General features: G+C 47.0%; 1 protein-coding gene and 1 long non-coding RNA gene across 6 annotated transcripts in view; one reads left to right on the top strand and one right to left on the bottom strand.

Moving 5' to 3' along the window:
- The window catches only part of LOC149871560 (uncharacterized), a 298900-nt gene that overhangs the window by 62077 nt on the left and 216529 nt on the right, over positions 1-20294 (bottom strand). The gene's annotated exons all lie outside the window — the stretch shown is intronic.
- Positions 1-20294, top strand: part of SYT9 (synaptotagmin 9) — a 155831-nt gene that overhangs the window by 131647 nt on the left and 3890 nt on the right. For 3 of the 5 annotated variants that reach the window (XM_090032772.1, XM_090032773.1, XM_090032771.1), the window contains exons 4-6: positions 7854-7974; positions 14918-15089; positions 16138-16267. In XM_090032772.1, the coding sequence (XP_089888898.1) occupies positions 7854-7974; positions 14918-15089; positions 16138-16267 (423 nt within the window). Of the gene's footprint in view, positions 1-7853; positions 7975-14917; positions 15090-16137; positions 16268-16811; positions 16966-20294 lie in introns of all 5 variants that reach the window. The other 2 variants (XM_090032770.1, XR_016440265.1) reach the window with 2 other exon arrangements.

The raw sequence follows: 20294 nt of genomic DNA, 5'->3' as shown, positions 1-20294 counted from the left end.
TTCTCAGCCCCACCCCTCACCAACTGGCAACTGTCAGTAGCAGCTGGGAAGGGTGGGGGGTAGAGCCCCCTCACCGCACAGCCTCCCCCAATTACCCCTGCTGGGATGATGGGGGAGCTGAGCCAGGCTGATATGTGGGGGAGGAGGGTTCCCTTCCCTTCATTCCCCATGCAAGCATCTTGACAGTGACAGAGCTGGGGGGAGGGGGGAGGAGGGAGAATGGACCCCTCCTGCCTTACAGGCCTGGCCAAGCTACCCCTACTGAGGTCTTAGCGAGAGCCAAGCCCACAATGCAGGTGGGGGCTCCCTTTCCCTCCCTCCTCCCCAGTTTTTCATGTGGCAGCCTCTACCACTGTCAAGACACTCACACAGGCAGGCAGTGAAGGGAGGAGACAGATTTTCTGTCTCCTCTCTGTGACAGCCCCAAGGGAAGCATTGGGTCAGTGCCCACCCATGGAAGCACCAGCCACACCCAGCCCCACAAAGCATCATGGGATGTGGACAGAATCACCCCAAATTAGCCCTTACAGGGAACCTATACAAAGGATCCCTAAGGCACTCTGCCCTAGAGCACCCCTGTCTGATACTACCTCAGACAAGGGTTACATTTTCACATGGTCAGCCATTTTAAAAGTGCTCTACAGCCATGAATGTTTCTTAAGTTACAGCTACAGAGTGCATTCAGGGGCCTCATCGCACAAAAAATGTAACTTCTGTATGCACCCTTTGTGCCACCTGTATGTCAGGGACATTCTCTTAGTCTGTGCCTATACAGTGCTAACCACAATGAGGCATCAATCTCAGAAGTTGGGCTTCTAAGTGCTACTGTAACACAAATAATGGAGGAAAAGAATTCTGTGGAATAATACCAGAAATAAGTTAAAACTGAGCCTGCGGTCTACTGGAGCAGATTAGACAAATACACTTTAAAAAAAAAATTGGAATAAGACGATCCCTCTGAGAATCCCAAAACAGAAAAAATGTATAACCTACAAAGAGAAAGCTCTTTCAGGCTGCTTAAGTCGGAGACATTGGGTGCATCTACACGAGACACTTTACTGCACAGTAGACTAATTTATTGTACAGTTAGGCCTCAACATGTAACCATACAGGTACTAAATTAACTGTGACATAGTTACTGTGCAGTAGCACTCATGTAGATGCAAATTTGCTCCTGGTCAGCCTAGACAGCAAGGTGCCACACGGAACAGGAAGGTGATCAGTGCTGAGACAGAGATCTCTGCTTCCTGTCCTGGCTCCCAGTGTGGAGCTGGCAGTTCCGAAGGGAAAGCAGGGGCTGGAAACCCAGCTCCCACCCACGCCCCAGAGCAGCTCTGCATGGTATGGAGCTGGCAGTTCCAGAGGACAAGCAGGGGCTGGGAACCCAGCTTCTCCAGGGGGCAGTTCCCAGCCCCAATTCACCCTCCAGAGCTGCTCTGGGAGGTGGGAAGAGGTTGGGAACAGCAGCAAGGCAGCTGCCAGAAAGCTGTGCTCCTCTACTTGGCAGGAGGCTTGCTGGCTGCTGCCTCACACCTGGGACAACTCCCAGTGAACCTCCTGCTGGGCAGGGAAGTCCTACCCAGCAGGAGGCTCATTGGCAGCTGTGTCCTCACGGTCACAGGACCAAGAGAGCTCTGCTTACTCCAGGGGCAGCTGTCTCCTGCCCCTGTGCACATCAGGTCCCCTCCCCATGTGCATAGGGCAGCAGAGCTCTCCTGGCCTTGTGCACACTGGGACTGGCGCTATGCTCCTTGCCAGCCCTAGAGCTAGCACCTGGGGAAGCTGGAGCTCCCCCAGTTGCTCCAGGGGGGCAGAGCAGGGCAGAAGCAAATCTGCTCCCAACAGGGAACATGTGTAGATGTGCTCTCAGGGAAGACTTACTGCGCAATATTGTACTGTGCAGCAAGCCTAATGCAAATTAAGAACACTTGTAGACATACCCAGAATTAATTAAGAGAAAATCATCAAGGCAGATAGCTATAGTTATCTATCAAATGTATAGATGAGATCTCTTCCTGGATAAACAACATTTCTCATCTGCTTAAGCAGAAATAAGAACTGTAGAATGGATTAAAAAGTGTTTCCTGACCTGCTTAGAAGATAGAAGGTATATGGAGCCCTTTGAGATCTTTCATTGAGATTCCAGTTGCCAAATAAATATTTATCAACCTGACTATTCATGCTCAATTATATTTTCAGTAATTCTATCCTAGTCTGGCCCTTGAAAAAAGATGCTTTAGTCCAAACTATTAATAACCCCCTCCCCCACACACACTTTTCATAGATTTCATAGACATTAGGGCTGGAAGGGACCTCAGAAGATCATCAAGTCCAGCCCCCTGCCCAAAGGGCAAGGAGTCAGCTGGGGTCGTAGGATCCCAGCAAGATAAGCATCCAATTTGCTCTTGAAGGTATTCAATGTAGGTGCTTGAACCACACCTCCAATGGCAGGCTGTTACAGACCTTGGGGGCTCGGACAGTAAAGAAATTCTTCTTTATGTCCAGCCTGAAATGGTCTTGTAGTAGTTTATAACCATTCAACCTCATCATCCCTTGGGGCGCTTTGGTGAACAAATGTTCCCCCAGATCCTGGTGGTCACCCCAATAAACTTATAGGCGGCCATCAGATCACCCCTGAGCCTGCGCTTTTCCAGACTAAAGAGTCCCATGGCTCTCAGCCTGTTGTCATAAGGTCTGTATTCCTGACCTCTGATCATGCGCATGGCTCTTCTCTGGCCTCTCAAGCTTCTCCACATCCTTTTTGAATTGTGGAGCCCAAAACTGGACGCAGTACTCCAGCTGCAGCGTCACCAAGGCCGAGTACAAGGGGAGAATGACATCCTGGAATTTGCTTAAGAAGCATCTATGGATGCAAGCCAGCGTTTTGGTCGCTTTACCAGCTGTAGCATCGCATTGCAGGCTCATGTTCATCTTGTGGTCAGTGATGACCCCCAAGTCTCTTTCTTCCATAGTGCTAGCCAGCGTAGCACTGCTAAGCCTATAAGGGTTTTCTTCCCAAGGTGGAGAACCTTGCATTTTTCGGTGTTCAACACCATCAGGTTCTCGTCTGCCCATTTGCTGAGCCTGTCCAGGTCAGCCTGGATCACCCGCCTGTCTTCTGGTGTGGATGCTTTGCCCCAAAGTTTGGTGTCATCGGCGAACTTGGCCAGTCCACTCCTGACTCCAATGTCCACATCATTAATGAAGATGTTGAACAATATGGGTCCAAGGACAGAGCCTTGGGGGACCCCACTGGTCACAGGACACCGTGATAAGTGACTTCCATCTATTACTACCCTCTGGGTCCAACCACGGAGCCAATTTTCCAGCCAGTGGATCATGGTGGAACCAAGGCCACAATTGGCCAGTTTTGCCAAGAAGTGATCATGGGATACCAGATCGAAGGCTTTTTTGAAGTCAAGATATATGACATAAATCTCCTCTCCCTTGTCCAGGTGATAGGTCACCTGGTCAGAAGGAAATGTGATTGGTCAAGCAAGACCTACCCACAACAAACCCATGCTGGCTATCCCTTAGGATGTTGGCGGCGGCCAGACCATTAAGGATAGCCTCTTTAATAAACTTTTCTAAGATCTTCCCTGGGATAAAAGTTAGGCTGATAGGCCTATAGTTAGCCAGATCCACTTTCCTCCCTTTCTTGAAGATTGGCCCCATATTGGCCTTCTTCCAGTCTTCAGACACTACACCAGAGCACCAGGAGTTTTCAAAGATCCGTGCCAGAGGCTGGGCTATGATGCGTGCCAGATCCTTGAGTACCCTGGGATATAGATTGTCAGGGCCGGCTGACTTGAAGCCGGCTTCTCAAGGTGTTCCTTCACGAGGTCAGCATTAATGGAGGGCAGGGGATCTCCCTCACCTGGACCTCCCTGTGTCATAGTGGGCATGGGCATCCTGTGGGACTGATGAAAGACTGATGCAAAGTACCCATTTAATAGGTTGGCTTTTCCCTGGGCGTCAGTTGTCAGTTGCCCCATCTGGTTCAGCAGGGGTCCAATATTGCCCTTGCTTTTCCTCTGGCTCTGCACATATCTGAAAAAGGACTTTTTATTGTCCTTTTTCACCCCCAAATCCATTTTTCTAGCTGCTAAAGTATACCTATCAAAATACCTTGAGTGCTCTTAAAATTTTTAACAGCAGTGTTAACAATATCCAGTAATGAACCTCTCCCCAAAAAACAAAAGCAAGAAATAATTATCGCTCAACCACCTCATCCTACACCCCTAGGCAAAACCAGGGCAAAAAGCTGTAACTTTAAAACATGTCCTGAATGTCCGTATTTAAAGCCTTCTAATAGCGGCAAGTGAATCACTGCTAGATGAAGTAGTAGGCAGAATTAATCAAATCTAGGATAATTTCATTTGTGATCAGGTGGAAAAACTGTTAGCCAATCTTTACATCAGATATCTGATTTCCTTAGAAGATGACACAGAAGCTCCAAAACTTCAGATTTTCTACCAGAACTTCCTTTTCCACATCTGCCTTTCTGAAACTAAGATGGTGAAAGCTGATCGAATGTTCAGCTAAGCAGGAGGGAAAGTTATAGGAGACTACTACTACAAATCAGGAGCTGTCAACTATCTTATTTTCAGTGGGGCTTCCTCTACCATTCTCCACCCACATCATACACAATGTTTAGCCTTACAAGACTTAGGCAGTTGCATCACATGTTGTTTGCTTGATATTCTTCCCATGGTTACTGCTATAATAAGTCCCCTACAAGCCGAAGCATCAAGAGTTCCAAAAATATTAGGAACATCATACTGGAAGGTACCACACCTGGGTCATGAATCCAGTCATCCACAATTGCAAGCAGCTAAGTAATAGACATTGAGAGCCAGATTCTATTCCATCTATTAGGACTAGGGACAGAAATCACACATAAACTGTTAACATGATTTGAAACTGGTTCACATCTGTAGCACACCAGAAGTTCAGTGGCATGTAAACTACTTTAAAAATGGCAGAAACTGGTTTAAGGTCAACCTGAATGGTTGTAGTATCAGAATGAAATGATTTAAGTTAAATGAATTTATTGGACTTCTGTCCCAGATCCCCTCTAGATTCAAGTTAACCCTCCCCCAGCAGATTCCCCCCACAGATTCAATGTTCCCCAGCATCCCAGGATACTTTGCACTTCCCTGGTAAACTTCCCACCTCAGCAGGGTGGGTAGGCTGGCTTGGTCCAAGCTGTCTGCTCCAGCTAAGCAGGGAGATGTACTCTAACACCTCCAGCTTCTGGCCTGGGCCACTGCAGGCATGTGGCTGCATTTCCGGAATCAAAAGTGATTGTCTGTTAATTTGCTTAATCTGTTCAATCTACACAAGTTAGACTAACCTGTGAAGATTAAATCAATTCAGTGTCAGGATTTTTGATTGTCTGTACTTAGCCTAGGTGTCTAAGTAGACTTAAGCACCTATGTGCTTATTCCACTCTGTTCAAGTCCCTGAAAATTCCTACTGCATCTACTTTAGTACCACATGATCATCTGACCCTTAAGACTGAGTCACAAAAAAGCAGTGAATTGAAAGAAGACTGATACACCTTTTGTATTGAGTTTTTCAGGGACTTGAACAGTGTGGAACAGAATCTCTCACCTGGTGCCTAAGTGCACTTGCACACCTAATAGATGTCATAGAATCTAACCTCTAAATCACAAGTGGGCAAAGTGGTAGATCCTGCCAGTGACTGGACGCCATTACCCAGCAGCCTCTGCCCGTGTCGCTGTGGCTGGTTTCCCTGGAGACTCTAGTAGTGGCGCTGGGGTCAGGGTTTCCATGGAAACCAGCCCCCAGCAGCACTGGTGGGGCATGCAGCTGGACAGGCAGCTGGGGATTGCTGACAGAAGGATTGCTGACAGAATGGATTGCTGTGCCCATCACCAGTCCCTGGTGGGAGAGGCAGCCTGAACCTCCTCTCATCCAGGGTGCAGATCTGGGGGCTTGCACCCCCGGGAGAGCTGCTAGGCTGTGCTGGACTCCTCCTGGGGGTGCAAGCCCCTGGATCTGTGCCGGATGAGAGAAGGCTCAGGCTGCAGCAGCAGAAGCAATCTTGTCTGATGCTGGGTGCAGCCCACGCCTAGCACTGGTCCCAGATGGGAGAGGCAGCCTGAGCCTCCTCTCATCCGGGGTGCAGATCTGGGGGCTTGGGAAGGCTGCGGGGGTGTGCTGGTCTCCTCCCAGGGGTGCGAGCCCCCAGATCTGCATGCTGGATGAGAGGAGGCCAGTAGTGGGCGAAGTCTGGGACCAGCACTGAGCGCAGCCTGCACCCAGTGCTGGGGAAGATTGCTGCTGCTACTGGTCCCAGGCGACAGCGGCATCTTCCTCTCATCCAGCATGCAGATCCAGGGGCTTGCACCCCCAGAAGGAGTCTGGCACAGCCCTGCAGCCCTCTCTGGGGTGTGGGCCCCTGGATCTGTGCACCAGATGAGAGGAGGCTGCTGCTCCCACCTGGGACCAGCGCTGAAGCCAAGTAGGCCCGGCTTCGAAACTCAAAATGTTTTGAAACTTTTGAAACATTTTGAGTGCCCTTATTTGGTTCTGACACTGGTTCAAAGCCTTTTGTGTTGTTTTGATTTTGCTGTTTCAAGCTTGAAATGCATCAAAACAGCTTCAAAAATGAAACACCCAGTGACATTTGCACAGCCCTATTGCATATGGTGTTGGACAGTTGATAGGCTTGCAGTAGCTCAGGGTTCTTGAGGCAAGTGTAGGGTCTTATTGAGGACATGCTTTAATGTAGATTACAGGGAATTTTAGATGTGCATGAGAATAATGAGGGCCAAGCTGCTAGCTGTGATGACCCTTTCTGGATTAGGTTTCCTTCTGTTGTTCACCCCCCTTCCTCTTGAGCTTTTAATATGCTTACAACACTGTGCAATGTATTATGTTGTATTTAATCATGTTGTATTTAATCAGTTAATCCCATGCTTCAGGGATGCTTCTTGTCAAGGGGGACATTCCCTCCCTGCTTTCTCCTTTGAATGCATAGCTATGCATAACTTTTTTTTTTCTTTTTTTTTTCCACATCTTCTTCTGAAGCCTTATAGATTAGCTATGAGCAAAGAGAGATTTGACAAAGGTAGGCTGATGCTTCCTGTGATTCTCAGAAAAGCCTTTCAGGCACTTAACTGATGCATATTTAGGGATAATGGATTGCCAGATTTGGGGTCAGGAAGGAATTTTATCCTTGATCAGAACAGAATGGACTGTTTAGGGTATTCTGTCTTCCTCTGTAGCGTGGGGCATAGTTTACTTCCTTAGGTTACACGGGTATACTCATTGGCAGTGCTCTTCATCTTTTCTGCTCTCTTTCTATGGTACATCACGATGTTTGTGGCCTTTCAGTTCCTTGTTTATTCTAGGATGTTTGGGTGCTTTATGGTATGCGGAAAGGGACAAAATGAATGTTCTTATGGATGTTTTTGGATTTAGAGCAGGGGGGAGGCAAAGTCTTGCCCACAAGCCAGATCAGACCTGCAGTGCAGAACACAGAGCAGAGCAACACCCACTCCTGCACTTGATCACTAAAATAGACCTCCTACCTCAGGGCAGACAACAACATTGTAACTAGCTTCACAGATCACAGCAGTGTAGATGTCAAAGTCTTGCCCGCAAACACAGCAGTTCGGGCAACTTACTACATACAAGTATTTTTTCCTCTGTACTTTCCAAGGAGAATTAAGCTTCTTCACATACAACTGTAATTCTTAAAAGCTGATTCTTTATCTTTAGTTAATCTATGCCTTTTAGGCAGATGGACAACCAGAGGCAGAGAGACAATTTTAATATTATTTATCCCTCTCTTCCCTTCTCTTTTCTCTCTTTTTAAACAGGACAATGTGGATCTTGGTGACCTGATGTTTTCACTCTGCTACCTTCCAACAGCTGGTAGACTTACTATTACCATAATAAAGGCAAGAAATTTAAAAGCAATGGACATAACAGGAGCATCAGGTAGGAATTACTCTCATGTTCAGTATTAAAGTTGTGTCCCTTCCCCCTTGACTTAAAGAACTGTCTGGTGTTGCTATTGTTGGCATTGCCATTGTCACAGGGTATGCAAAAACAAATTTTGTTAATACCCTGATCTATGGGCAGTCTTCCTAGCTCTCACCCACCACTCCTTGATGTTAGCTAATATACAGGTGCAGGAGGCTGCTCTGGTCTTATTGCAATGTTCACCTGGATTGTGGTCCTGTCCTTATGGGCCAGTTGTATAGCTCCATACCTCCTCTACACCATGCCCCATCCCTCACAGATGGCACTCTTACAGATGTTCTACCACTTGCTGATGCAACCCCTCTCTGGGCCTTCTGAATCCTCAGCCTCTCTCAGCCCCACTGAGGGCCCTCAGATCCCTTGGTCTCTCTTGGCCTCACTCAGGTTGCCAGACCCCTCTATTTCTTCTCCAGCCCTCTCTGGGCCCTCAGGCCCTTTGGTCTCACACAACCACTCCCTGGACTACCAGGCCCCTCAGTCCCAGCCCCTCTCTGGGCTACCAGCCTCTTTTGGTCCCTCATCCTGGACACTTTTAGTTCTCCCCTTCTTGGCCGTTCCCCAGGCCCATCCGGTCCTGCACTCTATTCCTAGTCGGTTGCTAGGCTGCTGGGCCCCTCTGGTCCCATTACACTTGCTGAGCCTCTCTATATGCATCAGGCCTCCCACTGGGGGCCCTTGCTGGGCCTCACTATCCAGGCCCTTGGACCCATTTGGTCCTGCACTCTATTCCCTGGCCCCTCACTGGGCCACTGGACCCATGCAGTCCCCGTCTTCCCTGGCCAAGTTATTTTTTGTCAGGATATGCTCCCCTAGCCTTCCCCCTCCATGGGGTATCCCACAGGGGGGTGGGAGTTGAGACTTTCTGGCACCCCATCCTCGCCTTTCCCTGGAGTGGCCCATGTGTGGCATTTCATGGAGACAGGCCCACCACAGGTAGCCCCACCACACTAACCAGCTGCAGTAGGGTGCAGTCTCAGGTCTTACCCAGGACCAATCTTCAGGCCTACCTGATCTTACTTGTCTCCCTCTGGGCTTTCCCTAGGTGTATATAACCCTCCTGGGCTGCTAACCACTGGGTCCTCTAACCCTGGCTCCATCTCCCCTCTGAGTCCTTCATCTCTGGCCCCCAACTCAGACCCTTTTCCTTGATCCCTTTTCATCAGGTGGCCTAGCAACAGCCTAGGCTGCACTCCCCTTGACTCTTTCCTCTTGGCTGTGGCCACACAAGGACCTTTGGCCTCCCTTAGGCCTTGGCCGCACTCCAGGCTTTCCCGGCTTTAGCAGTCTCTACCATGATCTGTTCACCTTTTGGCCCCTCCTGGGCCCTGGCCCCGCACAGGCCAGTTGAGATTCCCAGGGTCAGTATTGAGGCTGTCAGCCCTCTCATCTCTGTGGGTCTGCTCTCTCGGGCCCCTCCATAGATCACTCCCTCTCTCTGGGGTCACCCTGAGCCCTCCAAAGATCTTCTTTAATTGAGGGCTCATCCAGATCCCTCAATAGCCCCCCCCTCCCCAATGCCCCACTTGCTGGGTTCACCCAGACCCTCCACCAGGTCTCTCAAACACTCAGCCCCTCAGGGCTCACCTGGCTCCTCAGTAATTGGCCCACAGACTCTCAGCCCTCTCTCAGGGCTTGCCTGGTCTCTTGAGGCCCCTCTGCACTCAGCCCCTCCCTCTCTGGGCTCATCTGGCCTCTCACTAGGCCCCAGGCACTCAGCCTCCTTCTCAGGGCTCTGGACCACCATATTGTGTCCCGAGGAACCTCCAGCATCCCCTCAGTTCCTACCCAGACCTCCAGATATCATTCTCCTTGTTGGCATTCAGAAGCAGCAGCTTTCAGGGTGGGTGATGTTTCTTCACCAATGGGATTAGCATATTTCCAGTTCCAAAAAAGAGGACACCTCACTCCCAACCCACAGCTCCCTGGACCTGCCAGTGCTCCTTACTCTCTACCCATAGTCCCCCATCCCCCAGGCTATGCTGGTGCCCCTCACTCCTGACCCCCAGCTTCCTGGTGCTACCAATGCCTCACACTTCTGGCCAACAGCACCTCCTCCCCAGTGCCACTCCCAACCTGCAGTCCCCCCACTCCTCCAGCTCTGCCAGAGGAGCCCCCAGCTGCCCCTGCCCCAACTGGGCCAGAATGTAGTGGCTGCAGGAGCTCCATCTCCTGTGGGTGGTGGTAGAACAAGTCTGGGCCTGGCATGGGCTGGAGGGAGGAGGAGAGGATGCCTGTAGCACCAGGCTGGGGCTCCTGTGCTGCACCATGTGGCCTGGCTACATCCCCGTCACTAGGCAGCATCTCCCAGGAGGTCCGCCCCAGCAAGCATAGGTGCTGACCTCCAGTACCACTAGCCTAGCCATGTAGTTCCCCTCTGGCCCCAAAGGACCCCCCTCCCCTCCCCTCACTGGAGGGGCATGTGCCTGTGCCCTGCCATAGCCCACACTTCTAGTCACTATCCCTCAGTGCTAGCGTGACCCCAACCCCCTCATACACCGATCCCTTACATATCCCTCCCAGACAGTTCCCAAGCCCTGGCCCTCTACCCCCTGCCACCGTGACTTATCTGTATGCAGCTGCCAGGGCTGCTCCCATGGCCCTGCCTGGATACATGCCGTTCATGTGCATGTGCATGTGCATGCGCAGATGCACATGATGCCCCCTGTCTCCAATCACCCTCCCCCGACTTCCATCAGCAGAACAGAGCAAAATCCCAGACATTTGTTCAGACTTCAAAAAACCTCCTGGATGGAGATCAGAGGGCCTAAAAAAAGGACAAGTCTAGGAAACCCTGGACATACAGCAACCTTATTCACCAGCTCTCAAGATGTTATTGACAGCCCTACTCTCAGGGTCTAGGCTTATACCCTGTCCAAACCCAGCCCCCCTCCAATCAGGTGGCTCCCTTGATCAGGCCTAGCCTCATTTGCCAGCTCCCTGGGTCATCTGACTCTGCAATTAGCCCCGATCCTCACCTGCTCGTAGCTCAGCAAGCTGCCTGACCTCTTAAGGTGGCAGACACATCAAGTATCCTGCCACAGCCAGCTCTTCTGATGTTTGGTGTTTGTCTTAAAACCCTAAGCTGGCAGCCATTTAAATAGGAATGTTTCTGCAGTTTTATCTGGGGGGGGAAAATAGGTTTTAATTTTCACGGTTGCAAAGAAAAACTTAAACATGACTGATTGGAGTTGGTCATGCTGTGGTTGTAACCAAAACAATTTAATTTTTCACAACTTCGTAGTTGTTACAATATATGTTGGCTGAAAAGTATAGAATATCAACAGCTATTAGTCCAGTGCAAATGATCTTTGATATCAGGCTGAGATTACAAACTTCCAGAACCACTTCAGTAACTATTTTCAGGGCTAGCAATGCAACAAAGTAAAACCACTTTAAGGTTTCCCTACAAAAGGATCACTTTCTGTTTCAGTGCCTAACCAGGTTGATGTTACAGTGCTGTCAGAAAGGGCTCCAAACAAAACTCACATTCATACAAAAAGCAAGGTACATTTGCATCTTTAAAGACTAACTAAACCAGAGACGTAGAGCGTAACTTTTATAAACAGAGGGCTTACTTCATCAGATGTAAAGGGACTACAGGAAACAGGAAGATTAGAATACAAAGGGTAGGGAAGGGGAAGGGGAAGGAGAAGGAGAAAGAGAGGACTGCTGAGAGAGGCAAGGTGGGTAGGAGAGAGAGAAACAAAGCAATAAATTCACTGATGGACACAGGTCTTGGACACCACTGAAAATTTGCAATAGCTGTATCACCACCACTTTGCATCAGAAGCCAATCAACTGCTCCAGTGAGCTCTACACCCATAAGTCTTATCTTAAGCCCACCACATGTTCCATTATCTATTGTAGGGGTGGGCAAAATATGGCCTGCAGGCCAACCCCAGCCTGCCAACAGATTCAAATTCAGTCTGGCCCACAGGCGAATGGCAGCCAACTCATTGGATCTGGCCCATGGGCAGCTGGTGGCTCCAGCCACCACATAGTGCCAAACAAGCAGGTAGGACTGCTTCTGCCCAGCAGCATCAGCCCTTGATGCAGTGGCATTAGCTCCGGACTCAGGTGGGGCTTCTGTCTCAGCAGGCAGGCAGTGGGTTCAGCCAGCAGATTCCAGAGCCCTGATGTGGAACCCACAGGCAGTGTCCCAGCTGGTGATGCCACCTGTCCGGCATGGCAGAAGCTTCTGCCTGGGTCCACAGCTGATGCTGCCAGAAGGTTCCAGGTCTGGGCCCTGGGCAAAAGTTTCCACTACACTGGGAGGATGGCAGCATCAGCTGTGGCCCTGCAGCAAGGTCAGGAGCCTGGACGCAGAACCTGCCATCAGCTTCCACAGCTGATGTCGCCACCTTCCTGATGTGGTGGAAGCTCCTTTCCAGACCCCTAACCTGGAAGTTGCTGGAAGCAGGAGCTTCTACCATGCCAGGTAGGCAGGAGCAGCAGCTGTGGAAACTGGCGGTAGGTTACTTGTCTGGGCTCTAGAACCTGCTGGCTGCACCCACAGCTGATGCCACTGCCGCTGCGGCCTGGGTCCACAGCTGAGCATCGGGGCACCTGGCAAACTAGAGCTCTGACCAGGAGAGGGGAGATAAAGAGAAAGGACAAAAAAAGAAGAGAAGAGAGAGACAGAGAGAGAGATGGATGTGGCCCTCAACAGGTCTCCAAAACTCATTAAGTGGTTGGCCCTCCAGCCAAAATAATTGCTCACCCCCGGTCTATACCCAAGCTCCACATTACAACCAGATCTTCTCTGATTCCACTGACTGTGATGCATACCTTACTGATATGCAGCAAATATCCCTACAAATTACACTACAATCCTAAAACTGTAGCCACTCAAATCAAAATAGCCAGACTCAGACCCTGCTCCAAGCTCCTACAATACCAACCCTGAGACAAGAACAACAGAATCCCTTTGGTTGTCACCTACAGCCCTTAGTTTGAGCATCTCAGACACATCCTTATTGACCTCCAACTGCTCCTGGAAAAGGATGACTGCCTCCTAGTAGCCAGGGGGGACAAATCTGTTTTGGCTTACAGCCTCAAAACTGTGTCTCTCCAGCATCAGACCACCTAACCATTCCTTTCACCAAGTCACCGGACCTTGCTCCAGACTCAGATGCTAGCTGTTCCCCCTCATCAACACAAAGCACATAATCACTAGACCAAACAACACAGATTATAACATCCCAGGTTCATTTACTTGCATTTCTACCAACGTCATATATGCCATCACCTGCTTACAGTGCTCCTCTGCTATCTACATTGGACAGATGGGAAAATCCCTACATGGAAGAATGAATGAACACCCATCTCACAGTAATGCCAAAAAGACAGAAAAGTCCATGGCAGAATATTTTAACCTCCCTGAAAATTCCATCACAGACTACAGAGTGGCTGTTCCTAGAGAACAAATTGTTAAAAACAAGTCTGAAGAGGAAATTGCGGAAAAATAAATCATCCACAGACTGCACTGTTAACTATAGTGTACACTGAGACCCAAGCGAGTTCTTCCTTCTGTGTTTGCAGACTGTGCAGGGTGCCACAGTGAGAAATGTGCACTGAGGAATCTGCATGATTGCAAGCACGGGGGGTGGGGGGGACTCCTATAGGAGTTTCCTTTCCGTGCTTGCAGACCACTCCTAGGTGGCATCATAGTCTGCAGGTACAGACTGGGGAACCCTTATGCGAGTTCCCCCCTCATCTAAGGACCTACCAAAATTGCGGCAGAAGTCCACTAAGCATAGATTCCATAGACATTCAGTCTGGAAGGGACCCTGAAGGATCAACAGGTCCAGCCCCGAGCAGCAGATCCTTTAATCTTGTTTTGCCATGTGCCTCCCCCACCTAATTGGTGGAGGGGCCTCAGTGCCCCCACCACTTGCTGATTGATCAGAAGGCAAAAAGCATGGCATATTTAAAACTGCATTTTTTTTTTCCTCCTGGCTGATCAGCAGCAAGCAGTGAGGCTGCTGGGGTTCCTCCACCAGTCATGCGGGGGGGTGGGGACATGCAGCAAAATGAGCAAGATTAAAGGAGCTGCTGTACAGTGCACTTTTGCCATGATTTTGGTAGGTCCCTATCCCTCCCCACCTGCAGACATGTCACAGGAATCCCTTACATAGGGATTCCCTCATCATGCATTTCTTGCTGCCCAGTCCCAGGTTGGGGCACACATCTGCAACCAGGGAACCTCCACTTGAAGACATGTGCCCCATGTTAGGGTGAGGTATCCAGGGCTATTGCTTCACAGGATATGTCCCCTGAAGCCCTGAGAACTCTTGCCCAAGTGACTGGAGAATGTGGGCACCCATAGATGTAAGCAAACAGACATTGGCTGCATAAAAGTGACATAAATTATGAGTAGCATTGTCACTTTCACACAATTTAGGCATTTGTGGTGCAGCAAAGGGTGAAGATGCCTGTTCACTTGCATTTTGTGCCATAAACATTTTTATGGCATTACAAAGTAGTCAACCTCTGTTTACAGCCTAATATAACTAACCAAATACCAGTGAACACTACTACTGCCACTAGTATTCTTACTGTGTCAGGATTCTACAAAAGCTGTAAAAGTTATCACCTGCACAGGCTCTTATGAACACAGGAATGCATATTGTAAGTTAGTGGAAATGTTCATGTTCTTTGAGAAGACAGTATGGAAGAAACAGCTTCCTGAACAAACACGTTAATTGTTCATTATAAGCATTCAACGAGGAAAAACCTTTTAAACTGTGAGTGCCTCCCAGACATTTCATTAATAAGGCATTAAGATTCCATTTAGGTACATGTAAATAAACTATGCATATGTAAGGTTACTCTTTTTGCTTTGCGTTTGTGTTTTTATTTTTTTAAATCAACCAGCATCTTATTATGATTCATATAGATCCTTATGTGAAGGTTTCTTTAATGTGTGAAGGAAGGCGACTAAAGAAGAGGAAAACTTCCACTAAGAGGAATACACTTAATCCTGTTTACAATGAAGCCATAGTCTTTGATGTCCCTCCGGAAAACATTGACCAAATTAACTTGTCGATAGCTGTTATGGATTATGACCGGTGAGATGACTGTAGCTATTATTGGATACAAACCTATGATTCAAGAATTTATAAACCAACAGATTATAAAATAATGACTCAAATTAATATAGTTTTCTCTACAATTCTGGGAAATGAAAATGTTTTGCCATGCAGGCTTCAGCAAATGAATACAATTCTTAGTACTGTGAGACATCATTTCCTCCTTAGTTTTTGAGATCCAGAATAGTACCAATCTACTTTATGACTAATTTACATAAATATTAAGATTATATTCAAGAATATCACAAATATTCAAGAGAACATCAGTATTCTGAATGGCCCTTTATGGACTAAATGTTATTTCCTCAGAAGCATAAAAGCATTTTTGCAAGTATGGCATATAGTATACTTTACTTGCAAATAAGTGCCTTTGAAAAGATGTCCTATTTCTTCAGATATCTTACGTATCAGAAGTCTTATATAGCTATGGGCTGGATTCAAAGCAAGAATGATTAGTAGTTAATCTTATCTTTTTTCAAATACTACTGAACTTCTCTATTCATTAGAAGTAGAATGTAGGCAAATAGGAGTCCAAGTATCAATTTACTTCATAGAAAATCAACAGAAACAAAGGGCCATAAAAAAGGGAAATTATTATTATGTAGGTTATCTGTGAAGATGTGGATGAATCTCAAACTTATTTATTGTATAGTTCAGGGGTAGCCAGCCTGCAGCACATATGCCACAAGTAGCGTGGGCAGCCTTTGTGTGTGGCATGCAGCAGATCAGGGAGGGGACAGCACAGCAACAGATAGGGCAGAAAGCAGAGCAGGCAGCACAAGGCAGGTAGCAGAAAGCAGAACAGCAGATCAGGCAGAGGAAGAGGATCACAGTGGCACTTGGGAAGGCTGAAGGGATAATTTGTGGCACACCTGCCAAAAAGTTTGACCTTCACTGGTATAGCTGTACATTTTCTAGAGGAGTTAATTCTTACCACCCTTGATTATTGTCTGTTTGCAGAGAATTTAAATTATATTGTTCCAAGTGTAAAATTTTAAGAAAAAAATATTATGGAACATTTTCACAGTGTAGGTCACAATGAGGTCATCGGAGTGTGTCAAGTAGGCAACGATGCAGAAAGCCTAGGTCGAGACCATTGGAACGAAATGCTCTCGTATCCTCGGAAACCCATTGCTCACTGGCATCCGCTTGCAGAGGTAAGATTGCAATTTCCTGACCATCCATCTTTGCTGTAATTGTAAAAGCTCATTACTGTGAAACGAAAAGTTGAACAAACTCTTGTGAGTTAAACAAGTAGGATCCAGGTACATAGACTAAACCCAGAGAAGGATGTGAAACCCCTGTTTAAAATGGCATGAAACCAGTTCCTTTCATTTCCAGTGGGATGTAAAATATTTCAAACTTTTTTTTTTATAAATGCAAAATTAAAAGCCAAGTCTTCTACATAGCACTGTTTTTTATAACATTAAAAATGGGGTCATTTTCAATAGTAAACAAGATGGATCTGTTTAGATCTGCTAAGGTACAATTAAATAAAAAGTTAGGCTGTTATTACAAATATGGATTGTTCTCTTGTAATATTTTATTTCTATTCCACTGGCACACCCAAACTGATGCCTAATTGTCCTGAAAATGAAATCAGCCTTGGAATAGAAAAAAATGCAATTAGAAGAAACCACACAAACAGAAAAGCTTTTCAAGTTACAGTTGGCTTCCTATGTTTCTTTTGTCTTCATTTAGGGCCCTATTCAGCAGAAATGTTATGCAGGCCTTCTACGCATGGATGGCTGCCGAAGAGGCTTCCTCACCCTTTTAACCTATTCAGCAGAAATTTGGCATTCCTGTTGAACTATTAGGCATTTCCTATGGGGCATTCTGCAGAGAGTCCAAAGGGGTAAAAATATCCTTTTAACCCCTCTGTCTTACCCTTGCTCTCTTTACTTGTTAAGGAATACTAATCCTGATTCAGGAGATGTGAAAATTCATCACATAGTCATATCTTGATTTCTGAACATTACAATAGTTTACTTCTTACTTAGGCAAATCTAATGCAATTCACGATAAGACTCTGCTGTTACCTATGAATTACTTTTATTGCAAGATGCAGCACCTAAATTCAGAAGGTTAACCTAGTCACACTAATTTGTAAAGGTTCGCACGTATAAATGTGGTACCCTGTTTTAGCATCTAGCATAATAGCTCTCAGTGCAGAATGCTAGGAAGGATCATCTTGCTGATATTATTAACTCTGACCTAACCTGTAATGCCAGTGAGTTTTGCAGAAATATGATTATTAGGCACATTGTATGTACTAGAATGAAACTCTAGTTATATACAATGGTTGGCATTTTGCTTGGGTGCAGATGTCAAATATAAGTTTCAGTAGCTAATTGGCAACTACTGGGGGCTCTAGAAATGGCACATCTCCAGGACTGGTCACAATTAGTACTGCTTAAAAGACTACCTTAGAGATACTGCAGCACAGTCTTCATGATAGGGACCTCAAAGTGTTCACTGACTTTGTCTTGCCTGCAGGACTCAACAGGGCCTATTTAGAACATGGATGGTGCCAATATGTCTGTGGCACCCTTACACAAGCTTTGCAAAGGTGTAGGAGATCATAGCTATGTATAGGCATTACATTTCTAAGTGGAGAATCGTCGCTTTCCTGATATAAATTACAAGTATTCATTCAGTATCTACTAGGAGAAACATGCGCCTTCCAGAAGAAAGATTTTCCAGGTGTCAACATGGAAGATTTCCCTTACAAGAGGAACTCTCTTGCAAGAGTGAATGCTTGTATGGTTCTTTCCCAGTCTGGTCCAAGAAGTCGGGGCAGGCACACCCTCCTTGCCTCTTCCCCAAACCATGAAGTTCATGGTTTGGGGAATAGGCTGGAGACTTTGCCTTGCTGCTCCCCTCCCCTCCTGGACTGGTTGGGGATGGGGGAGGAGCAGCAGCAGTAAGGATCCTGGTCTTCCCCTAACAAGGAACTGCCAGGTGGATGACAGTGCTGCAAAATGGGTGGGAACCAGGCTTAAGAGCAGGGGTAACTGGTGCCTCCTGAGTCTGGGGGGGGACACAATTTGTGGGTGGGCCCCAGGGAGGACCTGGGGGTGGGCCAAAAGTCCATATCCACTCCTACACTCCTATACTTCTGTGCCACAATGTAGTTCCCCTCTCCCTCCCCCAACACACCACCGGCCCACACGGCAAAAAAACTTCCCTGTCCTGAGCAGTGCCAAGTCAGGAGCCAATCTCAGGAGGGGCACATGCCTGCCCCCCCAGATCTCTGCTACCAGTTGCCTTTGCTTAAGAGGCTACCCCCAAGCATAGTTCTGGCTCTCCTGGCTTTGAATTTACCATCCCTGCCACCCAGCTGGGCAGCATTGTGAAGCTGAGGGACCCCCTGAGCTTGCTTCCTTGTACCCATGGCTTCATAATGGGGGCAGTGATTTAAAAGCAGATTGGGGCAGAAAATGAGCTTGGGGAGAGTTTCCATGAGCCTACTTCCCCATGCCCTTGGCTTCATGTTGCTGTTCCTGCCACCAGTTGGGCAGAGGCAGCAGTTTAAAAGCCATCTGGTGACAGATTTTAACATCCTATGTTTAGGGAGCTCCTTCACCCTCACATGACATGTTAAATTGTAGCCCCTTCACTACCTTGCGAGTAGCAGTGGCAGCAGTGTGAAGCTGGGCATGCAGGAAAGTTTTCTCTGGACCAGGAGAAGTGGAGTAGCCACTGTCACCCATAATTTCTCCAGATTAGAATCACCCTGATCTGGGGAAGGCATGGAGAGCAGGGAAGAAGGGACAGGTGCAGGATAAATGCTTGTACTGCTTCCTCTCCCTGAAAGATTTCTAGTGGTAGAAATTTCTCCACCATTAGAAATGAATGCCTGTTCAAGACCTATCACCCCATGTATAAGTCCAAGAAATGTTGAGCACACAAAATTGTATCCACATTGAGAAGGTGGAAACTGGTTAAAGCCTTATTCCTGGTTATCAGTGGCATTTTATACCTTTTCAGCTTTGTATACCTTTTCAGAAGAGGCAAGAACAAAATAATGCTTTGTTCTGATTGGATGTTGAAAACAGATCACCTAACTCTTAACTGTAGACAAATAATGATTGTAGTGACTTGATAAAACAAGTGACCCACAAGAACCCAGAGTCTGGAAAATGCCTATTGGCAGGGGTTGTCCAGACTATTATATACAGCTTGAGTTTTCCTCTTGAGCATGATGAACTGTAATGGTATTGAAATTAGAGTCTGACATGTCTACCCTTTTTATAGACATCACTATTCTCTCAGTACATGTTCATCTCAGTAATTAATACAGGTCATTTTACATATATCTGGATTAACAAGATGCAGGTTTCTGTAATTCTCAGGAATCAAGTGTGTCCAAGATATAATAAGATATATGTACATATAACATCATAATTATGGTCCTTGAATCAGGATTACACCCACTGATAACCGAGTTGTTGAAACTTCTGTAGCCTCTGTGGCTAGTGCCCTAGGATACTGAATATTTGCTGAATAGGACCCTCAGTTTTCAACAATGTGAAGAGTCAGTTACTTAACTAGTCTGTTATCCACTTGTAAAAGTAAACCCTGGTTGGCCTCTGTTGTTCCCTATGAATTACTTGTATGGTCATGAGCATTGCTCAGATTTAGAAGGCAAACCATGTCCGTGCCTGTTTCATGGGATCATGGAGGGTAGCTTGGTTGTAACAATTAATATCATGACTCTGGAAATCACCAAGCATGGGGCATTTCTAGCAAAGTGTAGCAACCAAGCTGATTCTTACAGTCAATAGGTTTCTAGAGAAAGAGAGAATATTGTAATGGATATACTTACAAATCAATTTATTTAAGAATTAGATCATCCAACATTTATGGTACTGTCATGGCTACAAGCCCCAGTTAGGACTGGTGTCTCTTCTTGTCTCTTCAGGGCTAACATGGTTCCTGCCTAAAGGTCCTTAACGTCTAAGCTACTCTTGATTAGGTGAGAATAAAATGCAGTTGTCAATCTTAGGTGACAATATAATCTTTCAGAAAGTTGTGTAAAAATGGAGTGGTTTGAGTATTATGTAAATTGTAAATCCTCATTACTCTTTGCAGATGAATTTCCAACAGCTGTTTCTCAATTAAATACATAACACTAAAAAGAGACAAGCACACCACAGGTGGTTATGCTGTATAAACGTTCTC

Source organism: Crocodylus siamensis, chromosome 2 (assembly GCF_052110815.1).
Source record: "Crocodylus siamensis isolate JL-2025a chromosome 2, ASM5211081v1, whole genome shotgun sequence".
NCBI classification, from domain to species: Eukaryota; Metazoa; Chordata; order Crocodylia; family Crocodylidae; genus Crocodylus; species Crocodylus siamensis.
The sequence above is the reverse complement of the archived record's forward strand: the minus strand, read 5'-3'. Positions and strand labels throughout refer to the sequence as shown.